The 23,934-nt window shown below is 48.3% G+C and overlaps 2 protein-coding genes across 10 annotated transcripts in view; one reads left to right on the top strand and one right to left on the bottom strand.

Moving 5' to 3' along the window:
- Positions 1–14,802, top strand: part of MMS19 (MMS19 cytosolic iron-sulfur assembly component) — a 32,145-nt gene extending 17,343 nt beyond the window's left edge. Inside the window, exons 9-31 of one of the 3 annotated variants that reach the window (XM_022569154.3) lie at positions 4,058–4,144; positions 4,571–4,645; positions 5,055–5,132; positions 5,651–5,789; positions 6,039–6,193; positions 6,459–6,537; positions 6,948–7,073; positions 7,269–7,350; positions 7,659–7,756; positions 7,861–8,010; positions 9,531–9,686; positions 10,499–10,598; positions 11,084–11,186; positions 11,337–11,405; positions 11,633–11,759; positions 12,457–12,557; positions 12,700–12,756; positions 12,904–13,090; positions 13,416–13,498; positions 13,624–13,788; positions 13,871–13,930; positions 14,224–14,324; positions 14,405–14,802. In XM_022569154.3, coding sequence (XP_022424862.1) covers positions 4,058–4,144; positions 4,571–4,645; positions 5,055–5,132; positions 5,651–5,789; positions 6,039–6,193; positions 6,459–6,537; positions 6,948–7,073; positions 7,269–7,350; positions 7,659–7,756; positions 7,861–8,010; positions 9,531–9,686; positions 10,499–10,598; positions 11,084–11,186; positions 11,337–11,405; positions 11,633–11,759; positions 12,457–12,557; positions 12,700–12,756; positions 12,904–13,090; positions 13,416–13,498; positions 13,624–13,788; positions 13,871–13,930; positions 14,224–14,324; positions 14,405–14,432 — 2,406 coding nt within the window. In that variant the 3' untranslated portion in view covers positions 14,433–14,802. Of the gene's footprint in view, positions 1–4,057; positions 4,145–4,570; positions 4,646–5,054; positions 5,133–5,650; positions 5,790–6,014; positions 6,194–6,458; positions 6,538–6,947; positions 7,074–7,268; positions 7,351–7,658; positions 7,757–7,860; positions 8,011–9,530; positions 9,687–10,498; positions 10,599–11,083; positions 11,187–11,336; positions 11,406–11,632; positions 11,760–12,456; positions 12,558–12,699; positions 12,757–12,903; positions 13,091–13,415; positions 13,499–13,623; positions 13,789–13,870; positions 13,931–14,223; positions 14,325–14,404 lie in introns of those variants that run through there. The other 2 variants (XM_022569157.3, XM_022569155.3) reach the window with 2 other exon arrangements.
- Positions 1,264–23,912, bottom strand: ZDHHC16 (zDHHC palmitoyltransferase 16). 7 transcript variants are annotated; one of them, XR_016388132.1, is made up of 13 exons: positions 23,740–23,911; positions 20,328–20,575; positions 19,953–20,147; positions 19,714–19,802; positions 19,284–19,312; positions 18,529–18,662; positions 18,342–18,389; positions 17,403–17,488; positions 16,620–16,743; positions 16,364–16,434; positions 15,061–15,625; positions 6,927–7,078; positions 1,264–5,807 (listed from the first exon to the last, which is right to left on the bottom strand). XR_016388132.1 is itself a non-coding variant. In XM_022569160.2 (11 exons), exons 2-11 carry the CDS (start codon positions 20,568–20,570, stop codon positions 15,511–15,513), a joined length of 1,134 nt encoding a protein of 377 aa, XP_022424868.1. In that variant the 5' UTR covers positions 20,571–20,575; positions 23,740–23,911; the 3' UTR covers positions 15,040–15,510. The 7 variants fall into 7 exon arrangements, 1 of the variants encoding a protein (XP_022424868.1); XR_016388133.1 differs by lacking the exons at positions 1,264–5,807; positions 6,927–7,078 and adding exons at positions 13,297–13,556; positions 22,514–22,627; XR_016388131.1 differs by lacking the exons at positions 1,264–5,807; positions 6,927–7,078 and adding an exon at positions 13,297–13,556.
- Between the last annotated feature and the right edge of the window lie 22 nt (positions 23,913–23,934).

Raw genomic sequence — 23,934 nt, 5'->3', positions numbered from 1 at the left:
TGTTCTTGCATTCTTTCTTTGATGATTTCTTTCCCTCTGTTTTCTCTGTTCCATCCTTTTGGAACTCCTATCAGTCTTCTGTTAGACCTCTGAATCTCCTACTTTTCTTTCATATTTCTTACCTCTACCTTTTTGTTAGTTTATAAGAAAATTCTACAATTTTATCTTTTCTGTCAGTCAAAGTCCAGGCATGAAAACAGAAACCACTTTGGTATTTAAAACAGAAATAATTTAATGCAGGAAATTGTTTTTACAAGTTATGGGAAAGCTGAGAAGCCAAACGGGATAGTGAGGCAACCTATCAATAGCAGGAAGCCATTATCACCCCTAGGCTGGAGGGACAAAGGGAAGAGTTGATGTTACTGGACCTCAGGGGCTGAGAGTATGACAAAAACATAGGCCTATCAGTAGGAGCTGGAGCCACGGAGGAGATGCTGCCAATGCTGAAAGCGCCCACTAAATTGGAGAAATGGGAAGAAATGCCCTGGGGTTTCCTTTCCTTCTGACCTGCATTCTTCTACAAGTGCTTCCCGTTGGCTGAACCCAGGCCATTATGGGAGCCTGGGAGATGTAGCCTGCAGTGGTCAGCCCAAGGAATGGCTCTGAGGGCAGAAAGGCCCAGGACTAGCACATCTCCTATTAACCCCTTCTATTGATTTTGTTTCTCATTTCTGCTCTCATGCTTTGAATTTCCCAGGACGTTTTTTTTTTTTAATTAATTTTTATTGGAGTATGGTTGTTTTACAATGTTGTGTTAGCCTCCACCGCACAACAAAATGAATCAGCCGTACACATACAGATATCCCCTCCCTTTTGGACTTCCCTCCCATTTAGGTCACCACAGTGCATTAGGTAGAGTTCCCTGTGCTATACAGTATGTTCCCATCAGTTGTCTATTTTATACATAGTATCAATAATATATATGTGTCAATCCAGTCTCCCAATTCCTCCCACCCCACCCCTTTCCCCCTTTGTATCCATACATTTGTTCTCAACATCTGTGTCTCTGTATCTGCTTTGCAAATAAGATCATCTATACCATTTCTCTAAATTCCACATATATGCATTATTATACGATATTTGCTTTTCTTTCTGACTTACTTCACTCTGTATGACACTCTCCAGGTCCATCCACGTCTCTACAAATGACCCAATTTCATTCCTTTTTATGGCTGAGTAATATTCTTTTGTATATATGTACCACGTCTTCTTTATCCATTTTCCCAGGGCCTTTTATTGTCATTTTTGATGATCTCTTGAACGTCTTTTGTTTTGTTTTTTTAAATATTTATTTATTTGGCTGTGCTGGATCTTAGTCGCAGCACGCAGGATCTTTGTTGCCACATGCAGGATCTTTAGTTGCACCATGCAGGATCTTTTAGTTGTGGCATGCAGGCTCTTAGTTGCGGCATGCAGGATCTCGTTCCCTGACCAGGGATCGAACCCAGGCCCCCTGCATTGGGAGCTCGGAGCCTTAACTGCTGGACCACCAAGTTAAGACTGGTGGTCTTTTTTTCTTTAGCATTCTGTTCTTATTTAATCCATGAATGAATTACTTTCTTACTGTTTTTGAAAACTCTCCCCACATATGTGGTCTTTGTTTCCTCCAAGTTTTTTTTTTTGTTTTTGGTCTCTATTTCCAGGTTAGAGGCTTTCTTCAGATATCTGGTAATCCTTGGGAGTTTGCACATGTTTCAAAGTGAGAATTATAAAGTTGAGTGGGAGCTCTGAGCACAGGGAATGTGGGCTGGCTGAGGATGAACTTCCCTGTATAGTGGCTTACATGGACAGCTTGGGAACCCCCAGTGTATTCTTCCTCTTGGGCTAGTCAGGTTCTTCTAGAAAAAGACCTTAGATCAGCCTAGAGGGAGAAGTCTGGCTACAAGCAAATAGGGCTGGAAGGGGTTGGAAAGTCTCAATTCTCAAAACTGTATCACTTAGACCTTTTTTTTTTTTTTCCTGCCGTGCCGTTCCCCAATCAGGGGTTGAACCCGGGCCCTGGTAGTGAAAGCACTGAGTCCTAACTACTGGACCACTGGGGAATTCCCACTTAGACCTCTTTTGATTCAGCACCCAGGCCCTCAGCTGCACCTATGTCTCTAAGACTAGACCTCTGTCTTACCTTCTCTAAAGAATTAAACCTCCAGATTCTACTGCAGCTAGGGAGGACTTGAGAAGCAATCTCGGAGATCAGATTGCTTCTCGAACCCCACTCGCAATTCCAAAGGTACCTGGTACTTCTGGTTGCGAAGCCTTTTGAGGAGACTGGTGTATATGGGGAGTTACTCAGCATTCCCCAAGCCTACTGAGGATTCTGTTGTCTTGGCTCTGCTAAGTCATTTTCTTCTTATCCATCTGCTTTTCACCTTCTACAGTTTTGTTGCTAACATCCCTTATCCTGTTCTTGTCAACCTTTAGCTTTATAGCTTTAAAAAAAAAAAAGAAAAAAAAGGAAAATCCCTTTACTGTATTTTTGGTGGGGTTTCTAAAGAGAAAAGGAAAATCTGATGTATGTTTTCAGTGTGCCTTCTTGACATACATGTGGCCAACAGGCACATGAAAAGATGCAAATCAAAACTACAATGAGGTATCACCTCACACCTGTTAGAATGGCCATCATCAAAAAGTCTACAAATAATAAATGCTGGAGAAGGTGTAGAGAAAAGGGAACTCTCCACTGTTGGTGGGAATGTAAATTGGTGCAGCCACTATGGAAAACAGTATGGAGGTTCCTTAAAAAACTGAAAATAGAGCCACCATATGATCCAGCAATCCCACTCCTGGGCATATATCCAGAAAAGATGAAAACTCTAATTTGAAAAGATATATGCACCCCAGTGTTCATAGCAGCACTATTTACAAGAGCCAAGACATGGAAGCAATCTAAACGTTCAACAGATGAATGGATAAAGATGTTGGGGGGGGGTGCGTGTATGTGAGTATGTGTGTGTTTATACACACACACACACACACACACACACACACACACACTGGAATACTACTCAGCCATAAAAAAGAATGAAATAATGCCATTTGCAGCAACATCGATGGACCTAGAGATTATCATACTGAGTAAAGTAAGACAGAGAAAGACAAATATTATATGATATCACTTATATGTGTAATCTAAAAGTAATATAAATGAATTTATTTACAAAACAGAAACAGACTCAAAGATATAGAAAACAAACTTTATGGTTATCAAAGGGGAAAGGTGAGGAGGAATAAATTAGGAGTATGGGATTAACAGATACATACCACTATATATAAAATAGATAAACAACAAGGATTTACTGTATAACACAGGGAACTATGTTCAGTATCTTATAATAACCTATAGTGGAAAAGAATCTGAAAAATATATATATGTATATAAGTGAATGAATCACTTTACTGTACACCTGAAACTAACACAGTATTGTAAGTCAACTATATACTTCAATAAAAAAAAATCTGCCTTCTTGATGCAGAAATCATGAAAGTTTTTATAATGCCAGAATTACAGCTTTTTATAATGGTAAAAAAATAGAAATGTCCATCAAAGGGTGATTATCCAAATAAACTGTGACTCAACCACACAATGAAATAGTATCAGCCACTAAAACTAATGCTATGAAAAAATAATTTAATAACATGAAAAAATGTACCTAGTATTAAGTGAAAAAATAGATTGCAGAAAATATATTCAAAAGATCACATTTTTTAAAAGTGTATATATTTTAAAGGGAAACAGCGTCTACCAATCACATAGTCATAATAGTATATATACAGAGAAGAAACTTGCACCAGAAAGTTAAGGGTGCTTATCTCTGAGTGGTGAGATGATAGATCAGATGGAAACTGTGTGATCAGATAGAAAATAAATGTCCAACAGACAAAAATTCCCAAGGAACATGTAAGAGCAAGCAGTCTTCCTGCTGGGGCCTCATACCATAAACTTCTTCTGCCAGATTGGGTGTAAATCTCACCCTATTCTGCAGGGTTGCCAGGTTCACTCCTGTGTCCAGGGGTGGTCTGAAGAGTTATACAAGCTCACGCCCCCTTCTCCCTTTTCCAGCCACCTAATGATCCCCATGGTATCCAGAGAGAAGATCTCATCCTGAGTCTTCGAGCTGTGCTGGCTTCTACACCACGATTTGCTGAGGTGGGTCTAGCCAAAGTTAGGTTATGTGGCCTCAACCCACAGAAGGGTCTGAAGAAAGAACAGTAAAAGCATGGGGGAAAAGAAAGTTCCAGTATACTTTTTAGGTTATGGCATCTTGCAAGTGTCTTCAGACCTTCGAAGTAAAAAACTTCACCATCTCTTCATTTAAAATAGTAAACCAATCCCTACTTGGTGCTATCTTTTGAAATTCTTTAGCTTTGCCAGCTAGCCCACTTCTCAGGTCACTGGGAGTCTGGCCATGGATTGAGAGGGAGGTTAGTTTACAGTCACAACTCTCGACTCGAGTATAGCTCCTTGATGTAACACCTACCCCTGGGAACTGGTGGCAGTGAGGACATGGTTGGCCTTAGTGTGGCTGCAGCACTACCCATATCTCACTCTTTAGTTCTTCCTTCTCTCCCACAGTTCCTGCTCCCCCTGCTGATTGAGAAAGTGGATTCCGAGATTCTGAGTGCCAAGCTGGATTCTCTGCAGACTCTGGTGAGTGATTGTTCTCTTTTGAGGATCTAGCTGTCTTTAGACAATTTAGGGGTGCTAAAGGATTATGAATTGATTCTTGGAGAGCCAGGGAATAGTTCATTGGCCTCAAGAGAGGGATACCCAGAATCCGGGCCTATATGTTGACCTAAAGCCCCCAGTTGCATTTTGTCTTGTTCTGTAGTAACTGAGTGGCAGCTGAGGAAAGGCTGACCAGGGCTCCCTCTTCATGCTTGTTTTCCATCAGTCAGGACAAGCTCCTATTTTTCAGTGACCTGGGTAGGATGGTTATGAAATCCTGCTGGTTTACTGCTGAGAACCGGGGTCTTTCAGGTGCCATTATGCTGAGGGGCCTGCATATCCTAGGAAGTCTGAGTGTGTAGATAGCCATTACCTGTGCTTTCCTTGGCAGAATGCTTGCTGTGCTGTGTACGGACAGAAAGAACTAAAGGACTTCCTCCCCAGCCTTTGGGCTTCTATCCGCAGAGAGGTTAGTGTTACTGAGATAAACTCACTACCATTAACTCCTGGTTGTCAGGCACGAGGGGAAATAACACACTGTATCCTTTTCCCTCTGTTGCTGTGCTTGGTTATTCAGCAAGAGAGCAAGGGGGCATACTTCTAGTTGAATGACAGGGGTAGGGTGAGCTGTTTGGTGGTGGCACATGATCAGTCTCGCACAGTGCCCAATTCCTGTCCTTCCATGGTAAGGAGCGTAGGTCATGCTGAGTAGAGCGGGAGAGGAAGAGACTTAGGAAAGGGGTTCCCAACAACCACTGCTCAAAGTCGTATTCAGTTTCTCAAAAAGTATGTGTATCAATCCTAGTGGGACTGAGGACTTAGTGAGAATACACCAATTGAGAAGAAACTCATTTGGGGGGTTAATTTCCATTGCTGTGCCCCAAAGGTTCTCACCATCCCCTCCCCGCAAAGGAAATAGGCAGTAGGTGGGCGGGGTCTCACCTGGTGCAGGCTCACCTCAGTAGCCATGGGATCCCTCCCTGACAGGTGTTCCAGACGGCAAGTGAGCGGGTAGAGGCCGAGGGCCTGGCAGCCCTTAACTCCCTGACTGCGTGTTTGTCTCGCTCTGTGCTGAGGGCTGATGCTGAGGACCTCCTTGACTCCTTCCTTAGCAACATTCTACAGGGTAATGGGGCCATGGCAGCTAGAAAGGGGAGTAAGCACAACAGAGAAATTCCTTAAGGCCAGTGACCTTTCATGAGTGGCCCCCATGTTCAGTGATTTGGGTGCTGGAGCCCTGCTTTGAATTGAAAGCAATTTAAGTGGTAACTGCTAGCCAGCTGTCCCAGGGCTCAGCCTCCAACTTCTATGGCCTGCAGGGGAACCAGGCAACATTCAGCCTACTCCCTAGGTCTGTGATGTGCTGCCTTTCTAGACTGCAGGCACCATCTGTGTGAACCAGACATGAAACTGGTGTGGCCTAGTGCCAAATTGTTGCAGGCGGCTGCAGGTGCGTCTGCCCGGGCCTGTGACCACATCACCAGCAACGTGCTGCCCCTACTGCTGGAACAGTTCCACAAGCACAGTCAGGTAAGGAAGCAGAATCTGTTGGGGAAATGATGGGACCCCTTGCCAGGATCGCTGTCTCACAGAGAGAGCGCTAAGCATTGAGCTTAGGCCTAGATATAGTAGATCTCGGGTTTTGCTCCCATTTGCTGCTGCTGGTTCCCTTGTTCACTCTTTTCCTGACACTCTTATGTAAAAGGATAATTCTCCCCAATTCTGCAAGTAGCAGGACTGAAATCCTTTAAAAATAAAGTATTTTTAGACTTGAATACCCCTTAAAACATTACAGAGCAACCAGCGGCGGACAATCCTTGAAATGATCCTGGGTTTCTTGAAGCTGCAACAGAAATGGAGCTATGAAGACAAGGGTGAGGCCATCTTCTAGATGTGGTATCCTGGGGGCTGCTGAGCACTATAGCCCTATAAAGGATGGCAGGCAAAGAGCGCTACAGAGAAGTAGTCTAGAACAGTGGACCTGTTGTTCTGAGGATGTAGCCCAAGAGAACACTTAACAGTTGAGAGCTGTTGATTTCTTTCCTAGTGTACTTCCCAGATACCCAATGGATTAAATTCTTTAAATCTGCCCCGGGAATTCCGTGGCGGTCCAGTGCTTAAGACTCTGTGCTTCCACCGCAGGAGGCACGGGTTCGATCCCTGGTCAGGGAATTAAGATCCCACATGCCACGCAGCACGGCAAAAAAAAAAAATCTGTCCCAGGTTATCTTTGCATCACTTCTGAATAGGATGTCCCTCTAACCTGGACTCTGTCTCTTCCTAGATGAAAGGCCTCTGAGTGGCTTCAAGGACCAGCTGTGCTCACTGGTATTCATGGCCCTGACGGACCCCAGCACCCAGCTTCAGCTTGTTGGCATCCGTACACTCACAGTCTTGGGTGCCCAGCCAGGTACGCTAAAGGGAAAGAGAAAAGATAGGAGTATTGGTCCCTTTCTTGTGATTTTCTGTCTTAAGTGAAGAGCAATCTTAATTCCCTGGTTCTCACTACAACTCTGGATGATTTGGGACTTCTTATAGGACTTTAGGAAGGGTTGTGATGGCTGTAGGGGAAGAAAGATGAGGTTCGTGTTTCCTTCCTGCACAGATCTCCTGTCTTCTGGGGACTTGGAGCTGGCAGTGGGTCACCTATACAGACTGAGCTTCCTGGAGGAGGATTCCCAGAGTTGGTGAGAATATAAGGCAGCGAGATCGAGCAAGCTGTTCCAGGGCTCTGTGCTTCCGACCCTTGGCTTTCCGTAGGGGAGGTGGGCCCTGTGCTTGGCTCTGGCTGCTCCCCGGTTGGAGGTGTGGGAATGCTCTCTTTTCTTGGGCATTAAGAAGCCCGGTCCAACTTAGTGGTGTAAGTACTGGAATCCTACTCTTCAGCAAGGTGGCCTCAGAAGCCCACACTCCTGAATCTGCCTAATGGCAGGCCTAGGCAAGAGAGCCATGGGTCAAGGCTCAGCTAATGCTCATCTGCCTTGTGCCCCGGCAGGGTGGCAGCACTGGAAGCATCAGGAACCCTGGCCACTCTCTACCCTGTGGCCTTCAGCAGCCACCTAGTGCCCAGGCTTGCTGGGGAGCTCTGTATAGGTATGTGTCTCTGATCTTCCGTGGCTTACCCCTTCCCAGGGAGGCTTGGGGGCCTTCGTGCTTGCCATCACACAGTGAAACCTTGTCTCCTGGGCTGCTTTCAGAGGAGTCAGATTTGGCTAGAGGGGATGGGCCCACCAAATGCTCCCGGCATCGGCGCTGTCTGCAAGCCTTGTCAGCTATATCCACACATGCCAGTATTGTCAAGGAGACCCTGCCTCTTCTGCTGCAGCATCTCCGCCAGATGAACAAAGGTAACTACCAGGAACAGTCCTCAAGGAACTGGGCTGAAGGGGGAACCATAGTCAGGTTTGGAGTTGATGCCTCTAAAGCAGTGGGTCCAGTGGTGGCTATAGTAAGAGTCACATGGGAACTTTTAAAAAGTGCTGAATGCGTGGGTCTTAGTCAGTCCAACTGATTCAGCCTCTGAGGAGGGATGAGACTTGGGCAACAGTTATTAAGAATGCCCACGGAGGCCATTGAAAAGCACCACTGGGGACTTCCCTGGTGGAGCAGTGGTTAAGAATCGCTTGCCGGGCTTCCCTGGTGGCGCAGTGGTTGAGAGTCCGCCTGCCGATGCAGGGGACACGGGTTTGTGCCCCGGTCCGGGAAGATCCCACATGCCGCGGAGCAGCTAAGCCCGTGCACCACAACTACTGAGCCTGCACTCTAGAGCCTGTGAGCCACAACTGCTGAGCCCGCGCGCCACAACTACTGAAGCCCACGCACCTAGAGCCTGTGCTCTGCAACAAGAGAAGCCACCGCAATGAGAAGCCCAGGCACCGCAACAAAGAGTAGCCCCCACTCGCCGCAACTAGAGAAAGCCTGCGTGCAGCAACGAAGACCCAACGCAGCCAAAAATAAAAACATAAAATAAATAAAATTTTTAAGAAAAGCACCACTGTAAGGCCAAGCTACTCAAAATAGGGTTCATCAACCAGCAGCACGGGTATTATCTGGGAGTTTATTAGAAATGCAGAATCTCAGGTGCCACTGATCAGAATCTGCATTTTAACTGGATCTCCAAGTAACCTGTACATACCCTGGAGTTTGAGAAGCACTGCTCCTCATAAGTGACAGCAGCTATTGCTGTTGTGAACCTGTGCATGCACACCATAGAACCTCACTAATTCCCTAAGTGCCCCACTCTGCACTGCCCGGCCCTTTGTGGATGATCCAGCACCTGATGTAAAGTAGAACACTGGACTCAGAGCGTGGCCTGGGTTTGATTCCTGACTTTTTCACTGTTACCCTGGAAAAACCACTGGTAATTTATTGAGCCTCCACATCCTCCTCTATAAAATGGGGAAAATGATATTTCTAAGAGAGTTGTTATAAAAACTAAATGAGAATGTACAGCTGACCCTTGAACAAAACAAGTCTGAACAGCACAGGTCCACGTATACAGATTTTTTTCAGTAGTAAAAACTATAGTACAATATGCTTGTGGTTGGTTGAGTCCACAGATGCAGAACTGCAGCTATGGAGGAACTGTGTAAAGAGGGACCATTATAACTTGCACGTGGATTTTCGACTGTACAGGAGGGTCGGCTCCCCTTACCCCCGCCTTGTTCAACGATCAGCTGTGTATGAATGCTTCTGTTGCAGAGCTGGCTGGGCAGGTCTCAGCTCCTGGATAAAATGACTTGGCTCTTTATAAGACACTCTTGGTCTCTTTAGTTACTCGTCTTCGATTATTCTTCCCATATTCTGTATGTGACAGACCTGGAAGTGCTTTTAAGAAAACCTTACAGAGAACTTTCTCACCACACAGGGAATACGGTTGCAGGAACAAGTGAAGTTATTGCTGTCTGTCAGAGTCTCCAGCAGGTGGCAGAAAAATGCCAGCAAGACCCCGAGAGCTGCTGGTATTTCCATCAGACAGCTATACCTTGCCTGCTTGCCTTGGCTGTGCAGGCTTCCATGCCAGGTAACTTCCTCCACCTCACCCCTCCCTCCTCCCGAATCAGCCTTCCACTAGTGTTGAACAGCACTGCCACCCTCGGGGTATCACTGGTATTGCATTTTGTACCAGCAGAGGCTTCTTTTGAATCCTGTGTCCACATAATGAGATTTCACTTCAAGCAGAGGGTGCCAAGCTGACCTTCGGCAGGAACCAAAATCTACTAGTGTTAGCAACACTCAAAAGGATGCACACTTTTTCCCCCTTAGTTGCTGTGTAATTAGATTAGTTAGAATTAGGCTCTGGAGTCAAGCAGACCTGGTTGGGTTTTGTGGTCAACTCTACCACTTGCCAACTTAGATGAAGATAGCCTTTCTAAGCTTCTGTTTCCTCACTTTATGGGGTTGATAGAGAGTAATATCTATATCACAGGGTAGTTGGTAAGGATTAAATAAGTTAATGTGCAGTGCTTGGCAACAGTAATGTATGTGTGGTAGCTGCTGTATAAAAGGACCCATGAAGATAAATCCATGTTACCTTTAAGTTTTTGAAAAGACTAACATTTCTGATGTTAAGAATGTTCACATTAGCTAGCCTTATTTTCCACTGTTGCCCAGTCAAAAGGACTGCACAAAGTTCTCGGGAGCTCCCTATGGCCTGCATTACACACTCCTACTTCTGGTGCCTTGCTGCTTCTCAGGGCTACAGCACTACTAGAGGACAGTTTAAAAACTGCTCCTCTTGTAACTAGAGTCAAGGCCCAGAGTCATGATGATGACAGGACCTAATCGTCTGAGCCACAGTCATGGCCTGTGATTGTGTGTGTGTTGATTTTGCAGAGAAGGAGCACCCAGTTCTGAAGAAAGTGCTGTTGCAGGATGAGGTCTTGGCCGCCATGGTGTCTGTCATTGGCACTGCCACCACCCACTTGAGCCCTGAGTGAGTATAATCATGGATGTGACTTGATCCCAGGGAGGACAGAATTCTTGGGAAGAAGCAGCAAATAACTTCCTTTTGAGCTGTCCTTTTACCCAGATTGAAACATGGAGGCAGCTTTTGTTTTGTTAAGTCTTGCTGGCAAAGTAAGAAGGGGCCTTTTAGCATCATGGACTGGGGGCCAGAGACTAATGGCTCTTAGCTGCAGATGTGCATGAGAGTCACCTGTGGAGCACTTCTGAAATACACATTGAGTTCTCTCGCTAGATCGTAAGGTCCAGGAGAACAGGGATTTGATCTGTCTTGTTCACTGCTGTAGCACCAAGGCCTAGAACAGGAATGGTTCCTGGCATATAATATGTGCTGAATTAGTATTTGTTGAAGATGTGAATGATCATGCTCTGGCCCACGGACTCAGTGACTACCAGGAACCCCAGGGCTGCTGTAGAGCCCTGGCTCCTCGGTGACACCTAGTGCTCTCCCCCCAGCTTGGCTGCCCAGAGTGTCGCCCACATTGTGCCCCTTTTCTTGGATGGCAACATCACATTCCTGCCTGAAAACAGCTTCCCTGGCAGATTCCAACCATTCCAGGTAAGGGTCTGATGGATCAGATTGGGGAGAATCTTAGGACTTCTGTCCTTCAGATTTTTAGGGCTAACCTGGGATGGGTATCCTCAGGGCAGACAAGCCTCTTGCTAGCAGGACAGGCTTGTTAAGGCTCTTCTTCCTCTTCCTCTGTAGGATGGCTCCTCAGGGCAGAGGCGGCTGGTTGCACTGCTTATGGCCTTTGTCTGCTCCCTGCCTCGAAATGTAAGAGACCACAACATTTGGGGCGTACCCTAGTTTAACCCTGACCCGGGGAGGTGAATCCTGGGTGACTTCTGGGCTGAAATTTGTCACAAGCTAAGCTGACTTTCTGCTTTTCCCACTGGAGAGTTTATTTCCCATCCACCCTGGCCCCTGCTGCCACTCTCTCCTGGGTGTCTCTTAGAGTTCAAGTGTTCTCTGGGTCCATGACATGGCCAGGTTTTCTATAGGTGGAAATCCCTCAGCTGAACCAACTCATGCGGGAACTTTTAGAGCTGAGCTGCTGCCACAACTGCCCCTTCTCCTCCACTGCTGCTGCCAAGTGCTTTGCAGGACTTCTGAACAAGCATCCTGCAGGTACTGGAGTGAGGCTGTGGGTTGGGAGCCTCCCTGGATCAACTTCTGATGAAATCTTGACGTTTAGTTCTCATTCTCTTTTTAAAGGAAGTTAGCTAATATATCAATAATAGGGCTTTCCAAGGGACAGCCCGTGGGACAAGAGTCAAGACCAGAGTTTGGCAAAGCTTTATAGGACATAAGATAAGGGCTTCAAGCAGAGTGCTCTATCTAGTTCTGTCATCCTATTCCCTACAAAGAGCTATTAGGGGTAAATCTTTTTTTTTTTTTTTTTTGCGGTACGGGGGCCTCTCACTATTGTGGCCTCTCCCGTTGCGGAGCACAGGCTCCGGACGCACAGGCTCAGCGGCCACGGCTCACGGGCCCAGCCGCTCCGCGGCATGTGGGATCTTCCCAGACCGGGGCACGAACCCGTGTCCCCTGCATCGGCAGGCGGACTCTCAACCACTGCACCACCAGGGAAGCCCTTAGGGGTAATTCTTTATTAGAAGTAGACAACTCTTTTTCGAATGCCAGCACCCCTACATTATGGGAATACCAGGCTCTTGTGCTGGTGTCCTAGAGCTGAGTGGGCCAAATCCACAACCAAAACAATATTGGTTTTTTCTAATGGCTTCTACATTTAAATGATTTACACCTTTGTTGGTAAAACGGACATGTGTAGCGTCTGCATCAGCATTTCCTCCCTCCTTTTTAGGGCAACAGCTGGATGAATTCCTACAGCTGGCTGTGGACAAAGTGGAGGCTGGGCTGAGCTCTGGGCCCTATCGTAGTCAGGCCTTCACACTGCTTCTCTGGGTAAGGAGTCGGAATGGATTCCAGTTAGACAGAGCAGTTGGTCTGGTTAAAAAGAATTTCTCCATTTAACCCTGAAGCGCATGCATGCTTCTCAGGGTTTGAGTGTCATGCCCCTGACTGTTCTCTTTCTCTCTGATAACAGGTCACAAAGGCCCTAGTGCTCAGATATCATCCTCTCAGCTCCTGCCTTACAGACCGGGTAAGTCCTTGCTGAAGACAGCAGAACCTAGGACCTAACAGGAACTTCCCTGTCGATCCTCTTCTTCCCAAAAATGACTGCTGTCCTCCTCTTGGGTATTTAAGATTCCTCCCCGCTGATGCGCCTCAAAGGCTCTCTTTTCTCCAGCTCGTGGGCCTCCTGAGTGATCCAGAACTAGGCCCAGCAGCAGCTGATGGCTTCTCTCTGCTCATGTCTGACTGCACTGAGGTGCTGACTCGTGCTGGCCATGCTGAAGTGCGAATCATGTTTCGCCAGCGGTTCTTCACGGATAACGTGCCTGCTTTGGTCCGGGGTTTCCATGCTGCTCCTCGAGGTGAGGAGAGTCTAAAGGAAAGTCCTCAAATATATAGACCTCTCCATTGGTCAGGCCACAGTCTCTAAAATAATTTAGGACCTGAGTGCTTCTTTAGAGCTGTAGTGTGACCTGTACCTGAAGCGCTGAACATCTAGATTCTTGACCCACTCTTTTCCTTTGATTGGCATATCTTGGCTATTCTGGGCTTGAGGGGCTTTTTAAAAAAAAAAAAAAAAAAAACTTTTTGTAGGCTAATGTCCCAGCTTCACCAGAGATTAGAATTGAATTCTTAAGCTCTATGTCTGAGCCCAGTTTTTCCCCTAAGCTTTTCCATTTTTTACAGATGTGAAGCCAAATTACCTGAAGGGTCTGTCTCATGTACTTAACAGGCTGCCAAAGCCTGTGCTCTTGCCGGAGCTGCCCACGGTAAGCCTCGCAGTCACAGCCTCTAAGCAGGGACCAAGCCATTGTCCCCCAGCTGGGGCTAGAAAGGGGAGGAAAAGCAGGCTCATCAAAGATGTGGTCATCCCACCTTTCCTGTGGCCCCTTAGCTGCTTTCCTTGCTGCTGGAGGCCCTGTCCTGCCCAGACTCTGTGGTACAGCTCTCCACCCTCAGCTGCCTTCAGCCTCTTCTACTGGAAGCACCCCAAGTAATGAGTCTTCACGTTGACACCCTCGTCACCAAGTTCCTAAACCTCAGCTCCAGCCCTTCCATGGTGCGTTGAGCCTGAACAACTCTTTGGCCTGTACATCTCCCATTCGTGGGTCTCCCCTCACCTCCTTATGGTTGTGTTCCAGGCTGTCCGGATCGCTGCACTGCAGTGTATGCACGCTGTTACTCACCTGCCCACCCCCGTGGTGAGTACCGCAGATGTCCCTCTCTGGCTTGGAAGCTTCTTAGAAGAGCCAGAGGTACCTTTCTGCCTTAGTCAAGAGGGACTGGCCACCCTGTTGTGTGACTGAGATATGCACTGTAGGGTACAGACAGGCAAGGATCTCCTGACTACCCTAAAATATAATGGCCAGCCTGCCACATAGCATTCTCTGGAATCACTAAAGAAGAATAGGAAGAGTATTAGTTGTAGAGTCAGAGCAGCTTTTTTGGTTGTCTTGGTTGAACAAGGCTAAGGTTAGCTCCTCTAACTCCACAGCTGCTGCCGTACAAACTGCAGGTGATCCGGGCCTTAGCCAAACCCCTGGATGACAAGAAGAGACTGGTGCGTAAGGAAGCAGTGTCAGCCAGGGGAGAATGGTGAGTTTTTAGGTCATGGGGAGAGATGGGACTGAAATGAGCCTCACCACTAATGCTGTCAACATTCTTTTTGCCTACAGGTTTCTGCTGGGGAGCCCTGGCAGCTGAGCCCTCCATCCTGGCCTACACTGTTCTGAAAGACAATCTAACCTGAAATTACTAACTATCAAGCCATCTTGCCCAAAGCAGGGAGATGACTGGCTTCTGATTGCCTTTCCCACAGACACCGCACAAATGCTGGGCCTCTGTCGCATGGCTGTACAAGAAACAGAGGAATCCTGACTTGTAATGGATTTGTGAAGTAACTGAGTGCGAGACTCCTTGTGTTTGAAGAATGACCTTGGTCTTGGGGCTCTTGCATTTATATGTCAGAAAAAGTGAGATATGCTGCTGAGGGTGAATACAGATGAGCGTGGCCCCGAGGACCAGGGATGGTGGCGTGTGTGTACCTGCTGGAGAGTAAAGATTCTTTTGGTAATGGGGCCGTCAGTTATTTCCCTCTCTCCACTTATGCCTCAGCAGTACATAACCAGAAGCAACACTGCATAAGCTAGAGGAACAGTAGTGATAGGAACTGGCCAGGAATTCTTCAGGACATCCAACCCCTCCAAGTGGGGCAGAGGTGGCAGGACCGTTAACACCCACTCACTAGGCCTTGACCCTGACTTTCCCCTTCCCCGCCCCACAAGAGAAAGGCAAAGAGTGAAAAGCTACATATCTTTAAAAAATCAAATACCTTTATTTTTGCTCCCTTCAGCACATGAGAAGTGGCAGTGACCTCAGCAGTAGGCCTGGTATCTTTGCCCTGTTGAGAAGCCAGGATCTCAGCTCTACCATTCAGGTGTTTTCTCAGACGGCAAGTGGAAGAGGTGGTAGCCAACCCCAGTGCTGTAAGCTGGAGGAGGTCGGGGTCAGTACCTGGCAAGGTTGCTAGCTGCCTGATCTCCAGTCTGGGGCTGGAACTTCTGTTTGCCTGAGTAAAGGGACATCAGTCCTAGGGTTTTTCCACATCATGCCTTGCTTCCACCATGGCCGGGAGACTGGTCCTTGAGCTGTCCCTGCATGGTACCGTAAGGCAGGCCCACTGGCTCTTTTTGCTCAAGGATTCCAAGAAGCTATCCTTGGAGGCCCTTGAGGCAATGTCGGAAGCAGGGTGGTGCTCAAGTTGTGGCTGACACACTCCAGCTCACACTGCCATCACAGAGGCTGAGTGCGCGGTCACCCAGGGAGGGGGATCCCAGCTCATTCCGTTCCCATGGGGCAGGTGACTGGAAGGTAACAACACCCGAGTCAGCCAATGCCTATAAAAGAAGACAGAAATACTTGTGAGATCTAAGATTTCCTAGTCTTCCTTCCTGAGCCTCATTCCTCAGCAAAGATATATCAAGGTAGTCTGAAGCTACCCTGGCGTTCATCGCAAAAGTAATAAAAGTTACAGTTCTGTCCAATAAATGTGCCCTCTGGTGCCTTGAAGGCCTTTAGAGGTTTTGAGCTAAACTTCTAAGGGGCCACTGTAAGCACAGTGACAGGAGTAATAGGATGGGAAAAGGAAGAGGGCAGGTACTTCCAGTCACCTACTTATTACTGCCTCAGTAGTTGCAATTTGAAGAATGATTTACCTTTGTCTCTTGGGCTGAGGGAACTAGCTTCATTTATTGTCTTAGGACCTCTGTCACAAATAGATGACTTCAATCCCACAAATTATGTGCTTGAAATCCAGACACTGCCATACAAATGAGAGGTGACTGGTGGCCAGCATACCCTAACTAGAGGTCCCTTCTCGAGAACAGCTTTCTAAGGATTCTGTCGTAGTCACCTGCTACCGTACCAATATGGGGGCCACTAGCCACACATGCCTAATTAAATTGGTGAAGATGAAATTAAATTTAAAATTCAATTCACTGATATACTAGCCACACTGCAAGCACTCAAAAGCCGTATGTGACTAATGGCTAATGTTTTAGACAGCAGAGGTATAGAATATTTTTCTCATTCCAGAAAGTTCAATGAACAGTGCTGGTCTAAATATTTTACTTTACCTTCCTGTGTCCACACCCAGGAATACCTTCCAGTTGTCCAGGCAGCCATAGTTGTAATGATTCCTAAAAACCTAGAGCAAAGAAAAACATGTTTCTATGAATCCTTTTCCTTAAACCAATTTTGAGCCTAAATTGGCCAGGCAAGTTCTGGATTTCATGATGCCTGCCTTAGTTGGCCCTGACCATGGCCTCTGTTTATAGGATGGCAGGCTCAGTTACCTACCCATCCCTCCACCCCAATCCCGGCCCTACTCACTCTGCCCTTGGCCTGCAGTCGGCGTCGCTCCTTCTTGTTGATGTGCCTTTCGATACTAGTCTCACCTCGACTGATGAGAACAGCGTGCCATACAGTTAGGGCACCCAGGGCAAGTGCCACGGAACTGAGAAAAGAGGGGCAAAGGTCATGGGGTAGTGTGGAGGGAGTGAGAGGCCATGCGTAGGCCTGAAATTGAGCTGAGCAACAGTGACTGCCTAGGGGCTTATGTCTAAGTCTGCCTTAACTCCCAGCGTACGTGTCCTAGACGAACTTTTACTTCACTGCATCCATGAAAAAGCATCAATGTGGGCTAAGAATAAATGATGTGGAAAGCAAGATGGGGAAATAAGTCTATTTCTATTAATGAAAATGTTATATATTTCCTAAAATACCCATGCTTGGGAGACAGAAGAGGTAGTAAAAGCACTAACAATTAGAATAAAATGGCACAACGTTCAGGTTCCAGCTCTACCATTCCTAGCTGAGTATCATGGAACAAATCACCTCACCCCTCAGATCTGCAATTTTCCTCATCTATGACATGCACCTACCCTTTAAGTAGGAGTTTAACTTCCCTTGGCACATACCAAACACTCAATGCCAAATCTTTAATGTTCCCTGCGCCCAAATGCTGAAGAAAATTAAGCCCTACTCTTTGCCAACCTAAGTGAGAATAAGAACAGCAGCAGTTTACACGGGGATGGGTTCCTGCCTGGGTGTGGGCACCGAAAAAGGTTTTTCTGAAGCTGCCCCTCAAACTGTCAAAAATGAGAGTTGAGATACCTGCACAGGAACCAGAGGTAGACAAGACTCTTGTGAGTCACTCTTTCTCGGAAGGAGAAGGTGGGTGGTGGGGTCTGGTGATAAGTCTAGAAAAAGAAAACAGCAAAGTCTGGATCATTTGCTCCATTGGTCTCTCTCTACCAGAGCCCAACACCTGCAGGCAGGGAAGTGATCCAAGCCCATGATGAGAAAATAGGGGGTTAAGCCACAGAGGAGTCAGGGCAGCAACCAGATGGGTGGACCAAGCTGGCGGCATCATCATGGACGAACACGGGGCAGAGCAGGTCTGGACAGGATGGTAAAGCACAGGAGGGACCAACCCTGGGCCTTTAGCTCTGACAACACAAATGGGGCTCCAGGGGAAGCCACTCCACTCCCCAGCTAGAACTGTGTGGCTGTAATCCCCAAGAGGGGACGAGACCCATACCCAGAATGGAATAACTGGAGGGAGAGAACTGTGAGCCCCACTAAGGACCGAAAGGGCAGCAGAGACACAATCACAAGCCCAAGATCTGCTCAGAATAAGGAGTCCTAAAAGGCCAGGGGAGAAGGGACGATCCTGCTGCGGACGCAGACAGACCAGGAACAAAGGATGGTCAGACTGGCCCAGCCCGACCTCTGTCCCCTGGAACCCCATTACACAGACTAACATAGACTCCTTGCTGCTCAGGCCATCACCAAGGCAGAGCCCTCGCTCAGCCCAAAGAAGGTGATAATGGAATAGAGAGCCAAAAACTGTCACGTACCAGGGACTCCCAGCTTGTCCCTAGGCCACTTAGTCTGCCCACGGCCGACAGTGCCCAGAAACACCCCGATCCAGTCTCGACTGGCCCCTTACCCCAGCCTCTACAACTCGACTAACAGGTGGGCCCCAGTTGCCTCAGCAACTCTATACCCCTGGCCTGAGCAGCAGGAGGCAGTGGGGTGGGGACAGCCCACCTGGTTGGCAACCGCCTGTAGTTTGTTCTTGTCGAGCTGTTTCATTTTCTAAGGGGATGGAAAACAGTGCTGGTTATACTCCCAGACCTCTAGGATGGGGGGTGCTACCAGCCCCACTCCTTAGGGACGGATTCCACACCCCAAAGTGCTCTCTACTGAGCTGCCCTGCTCCTAACTACAGGCTCACCTCGATGGCAGCATAAGCCTCCCGGAAAAGGTCCCAACTTCCGTAGCTGCAGTAGACACAGCCCAGAGTCATGAAAAAGCAGAAAGAGAAGAAGTACCGATGGTTATAGTGGCCTACACAGTTGTTTAGCCAGGCTGGTGGGGGCAGGATTAAGGACAAGACCAAACACACAACTTCAGGGGGTGTCCAGGTTTCTCTGGTTCATCCTTGGTTCCTGACAACATCATCCAAGCCCAAGGCTTCCTGTCACCAAAGGCAGGAAAATATGGGACTCCCTTGAAGTTGAGGTGAAAGTGTTAAAGCTTTTCAAAGCCCTCACAAGTCCCATCAGGAGATCATGAAAACTGAAATCCTTCAGTAAAATGAGTCTGCCAATACTTCAACCTAACGGGTTAACCAGACATCTGTGTGGGACAGCAGCAAGGGACCAATGGTTCTATCTGGACACCTACTGGACAACCCACTGAACCAAACATCTCTTTCCATCCAATAGATGTTACCACGACAGTCTACAAAAGAAAGAGCTGTTAGGGATGGGTGCCTTGCTCCAAGAAGATCCATCCCAGAATGCATGTAAGCCTCCTGCTTTTCCCAGGAGATGTCAGCCCCAAAATCTGCTCTTCTACAAACTTCTCATGAGCCCAGTGTTCTCTGCAGGGTGATGCTAGAAGCCTTGGGTTTGTGGCCCTTAAACCTCTGCAGTGCTCTGGAGCTAAAGAAGGAGGCCTCAGGCAGAAGAGATAATAAAAGGATACGGCAGTGATGATCCATCTTCAGCACACACCTGTGAGGGAGGGACACAGGCTCTGTTACGGTGGCCAAGGATCTTGAGATGTCAGTGCCAGTCCTTTCCTATAAGGACCAGCATCCTGCTGAGGTGGAAAGGGCACAGACTTTGAGGAGAGCCAGGCCTTGCTTCAAACCCTGCTTCACTGGCTACATGACACTGGACAAGCTAACTCCGGGTCTCTTGCCTACCCTGGCCCATCTCTCTGAATGTCACTTTCCACAAGCGGTGAAAATGCGGAACTTGCAGGACGATCCTGAGGACCAGGTGTCCCGATATAGAGGGCACACTGCCTGGCACATGAGGGGTGCCTCATAAATGTCCTGTCAAATTCCAGGTCTAGGTTCTGCCCTAGAGCTACAGCAAAAGGGCCAGAGCTGGGGTTCCCAGAGACCCACCTATTGCAGATGCTGCAGTGGTGTGTTCGGGCTGGCTTGGGGTTAATGCACTTCTTACAGATGGAGACTGTTGTGATATCATTCCTGCCCTGTGCAGAGGGAGAAAAGCACCATGACAACTGTGGCAGCACCGGTTTCGTACCTGCAAAATACCAAGGCACTCTCCCTCCGCACTCCTGGAACTGGCTCCAATAGCCTGCAGTTCTCTCCCTCCCCCATGCCCCTAAGGGGGGACCCACCGGGGGTGGGTATCCAGGTGGAGTGGTGATAGCCTGGTAGTAATGGAAGACGATGAGGATCAGATTCCAGTGACTATAGAAGAAATGCCAGCAGAGTCGTGGCACTGAGTAGGTTTGAAGGATGAGGGGCAGGATACACAGGTAGGCGATGGCCACGATGGAGCTGGTCAGCACGATCACCAGCACCACGAACACCTGCCAACACCAGGGAGGTCAAGAAGACGCAGTGAGAGAGCTCGCCAACACCCAGGGTAGACTCGGGAGTTTCCCCAGGGTAGGAGGCCAGTGTGGGTCCAAACCCAGTGTAGGTCCATCAGACACATGTCCCTCTGCTACCCCCAAACATCCCTGTTCCTGTCCCCAGGCATTACTCACCACCCCACACCAGCGGATCACGCTGTCCACCAGCCAGTAGATAGGCTCAAAGGCAGCATCCACAGCGGTGTCACTGCCTGCAAAGGAGTTGTAGAGCAGGGAGCGCAGGCAGACCTTGCCGTAGCGCCAGCGCTGAACCAGGCCGCGGAGCAGAGGTGGGCAGCGGCGCCTGTAGCCCAGGAGCAGAAGCAGGCGCAGGCAGAGGCGGGCAGGGCCCAGCAGCAGGCTCCGCTGGCCCCGCATGGCTCCTAGGAGAGCACACAACTGTGAGGGGCCAGCCTGGGTCCTGTCCCTCCCTGCCCCACCAGTGGGGCGCTTAGAGGCAAAGACCTAAGACCAAGGCCCGCTGGGCCAGTCAGTAGGTGTGGGAAGTAGGGAGGTGACTCCAAGCCAAAGCAGGATCTCTGGAGCTGTCTGTGTAGACAGACCACTGGGTGGAGCCCGACCAACGTGCACAAAGCCATCCACGTGCCTCTGAGGGCCTGGCCACCGTAGCAGAGGTGTCCCGGCATCTCCTGCCTGCCCTGGCCCATTGGCCTACCTCCTAACAATTGTCTTCACCAGGAAGCCAGTGGGGGAGTGAGTTCACAGCATGTGGATCCTGCACCTAGATCTTCCCTGGTGCTACCTGAGTCTTGGCAAAAGATACTCATCCTTCCTGCTGACGTTACAGGCCTGGTGGCATGAGAGTCCCTGTCTCCTGTCAGGACAGCTCAGCTACCCCTTGCATGACGTAAGATGCTTTGTCTCCAATTCTAGTCCCAGCCCCACCGCAAGCTTACTGAAGCCAAGACAATTTCTGGTGTTCAGAGCAGAACACCACCACAGGCAGGAGACACTGGCAGTGGGAGGAGGGCTGGTGGCTCCTGAAGACCACAGGGCCTGCCCTCTGAGTGACGAGTCTCCCCTGCCCTGTTCTAGTTGGACACTCGAGAGCTTTCTCTGCGGCTGCTGCCATTGGCCCCAAGATTCCCAACCAACCTTCCCAGCTCTTTAGCCCTGTGCGTGGCTCCTCTGCAAGTGCCTTCACCTCCTCCATGTGGTTTTTACCTCATCTAATAGCCACAGGAGGTCAGCTGCCCAGGCAATGCCCAGAACAGAAGACACAGATTCCTTCGATGACAGTCTCATCAATTCTGCAGATTAAAGGCTTTACCAGAAAGGAAATTATCTGATTTTCTCCTATGGCTACTTTGTCCTCAGCAACTCCACTGACTTATTTAACAGGCAGCTCAAAACCCAGCAGAAACTGGAGGAGGCTGCTCCACTGTAGGGGTGGTTTCATTTCAGTAACTGGAGCAAGGTACTCTCCTTGCACCCTGGCTCATCCCCACAAGAGGCCTTTCAAAGAAAACTTAATTATCTCCTTCCACAAGCCCTCTAAAGACCTAAGGCAAAAAGAAATCCAGCAGACAAGGCCAGCAAAGAGAAGACAGACAATTCAGTAGGGACCTACTCTCTGTACCAGGATAAAGTAAGTGGTCATTCCCATCACCTCCGAGGGTATAAGAGAATTAAGGGGCAGTGTAGAAAAAAGAAAAAGGAAAAGTTCAAACTTCTTCCTACCTCCTTTGAGTCGGACTCCCACTGTGTGGAATCATGATTTGGCTTGAAGCATGAATTTTCAAATAGTATACAGCTAAAATCTAACATAAGAGTGGGACAAAACATTTTACCCCATAGCAAATCCAGGTGACTTAGGTCATCCGCATATTGTTCATTCCCTTTCTATGGCTAATGGAGAGTTTCCTATTTACTAAAATACTTTTTATAACAATAGCTTTCAAATAAGATGCATTCCTCATCTGTAATAAACATGAATTATATGCCATCTCTCCTGTCTACAAAAAAAAATCTCCCTTCTCTGATTCTCCACTTTTCAGCTTGTTCTCAACCACTTCCAGAATTACTGAGCTCTACAGGAAATGCCTGCCTCAAGGACGAGACTTACCAACTCTCACCTGCCCCATAACTCGACTACTTAGGGTTCAATTCTGCCCTTAAGTAGTTCTGTGACCTTGGGCAAATCACCAAACCCTGCTGGCACTCAATTTTCTTGTGTTCCCATTCAGTGAGAGGGTAGGATTAAATACTAAGGTCCCTTCCTGCTCTACCCCTTTATGATTCTATATATACACTTGGTAAGACGTTTAAACGAAATGTTTATAAAGTGCTTAGCGCAATACCTGGATCATGGAAGTGCTCAATAAATACTTGTTGAATGAATGAACTGAAGGGATGCTGAAGTGGAAAGGCTGGTCAGATGTCTATCTGTCCTACAAATAACAGCAAGGACACTCCTGCCAACATGATAACACTAAGTAAGTGTCTACTGAGAAATGAAAACCATTGTTAGAATCATAGCACTTAAGAGCTAGAAGTCATTTTTAAAAACTAGTCCAACCAGAAATCAACCCAAACATGTAAGCCAAAAGCTTGTAGGTGCAGAGCTAAAGATCAGATTTGTGTAAAAGAAATCTGAAGCCAAACCCGCCACACCCTTATTTAGTGGGGTTTGGGGGGTATGGGAATGCCAGGGAAGAGATATGTAGTCCATGGGGCCACAGCTGAACATTTCATCTCAGGAAATTGAGGTAAAGCAGAGCTCAAAAAATTGTGTGGTAGGGGCGAGGGGTGGTGATGGAAGTGAACAGGGCAGGAAATAGAGCACGCACAGTTTCGCTATCACCCCCAGCACAAGCTCTGAGCACTCTGATCCCTCAGTAGTAGCCACTTAGTGACATCTGCCACCAGATCAGAAGGGACTGCAGGCCACAGCATCCCCCTCTTCCCGAGGGTCTAAGTCACCATCTCTTTCCCAAGGGGAAACCGTATATGAGGGACATAGGGCTGGGAGTGGGAGTACACACACAGATTCCAAAGCCACCAGAAGGCAGAGGAAACTGAGAAGAAGGTCGACAAATCTCATTTGGACAAAGGCTGTTCTCAGGATGTTTACAGCCTCAAGCAGCAGATGTCAATCATCAGTAAGAGCAGCATTTTATTCATGTGCAAACTTCCCTTCCAGACTAACATGCTCCGCTTGACAGGATCCGACAGCAAGATCGGAAAGCTGCAGTTACAGAAACCGGGGAAAGGTTTTATTTCTCAAAAAGCCTGGCGTGGCCAAAGTATGATGGACCGGAAGTAAAATAACTTGGGTACCGGTTTGGTCTCTAGAGACACTGTACAAGTCAAATCCTATCTCTGGGGCTGAGTTTCCAAATCTGTGAAATGGGCGAGCTGGGTGGGCTGACCTTCCAATTCCGCGCCTTAAGGCTGCCCGGAGGGTGAGCTCCGCCCGGTTCGAGGGCAAGGCCGTGCAGAGCAGAACTCACAAGGCCCCGGAACAGGGCCCGACCCTAGAAAAAGGGAAAGGACCGGGCAGCAAAGGCCGCGGCTTCGCTCTTACCTGCCACCGGCCGACTCCCCAGTCAGCCAAATCGAACCCTGCAGCCTCCGCCGCCGCTCACTGCCACCCCCTCCAGCTCGGCGCCCCGGCCCGGCCTGGCTCAATCCAACCAACCATGGCCCACAGCCCACAGCTTCAGCCTCCAGAGCCGTACCCGCCGCCCGCCCATCCTTATCCGCAAGCGCAAGCGTAAGC

This window comes from Delphinapterus leucas, chromosome 16 (genome assembly GCF_059928025.1).
Source record: "Delphinapterus leucas isolate spDelLeu-1000000601 "Yukka" chromosome 16, BTC_Dleu_Yukka2, whole genome shotgun sequence".
NCBI lineage: Eukaryota > Metazoa > Chordata > Mammalia > Artiodactyla > Monodontidae > Delphinapterus > Delphinapterus leucas.
Note: the sequence above shows the minus strand (reverse complement) of the source record. Positions and strands in the feature narration are given on the sequence as shown.

Coding starts and splice junctions, on each gene's coding strand:
- ZDHHC16 (XM_022569160.2), bottom strand. CDS start 20,570: ATGCGGGGCCAGCGGAGCCTGCTGCTGGGCCCTGCCCGCCTCTGCCTG. Junction 18,390..18,528: donor AGGCTTATGCTGCCATCGAG/GTGAGCCTGTAG, acceptor CCATCCCCTTAG/AAAATGAAACAGCTCGACAA. Junction 17,489..18,341: donor TACAGGCGGTTGCCAACCAG/GTGGGCTGTCCC, acceptor TTCTTTTTCTAG/ACTTATCACCAGACCCCACC.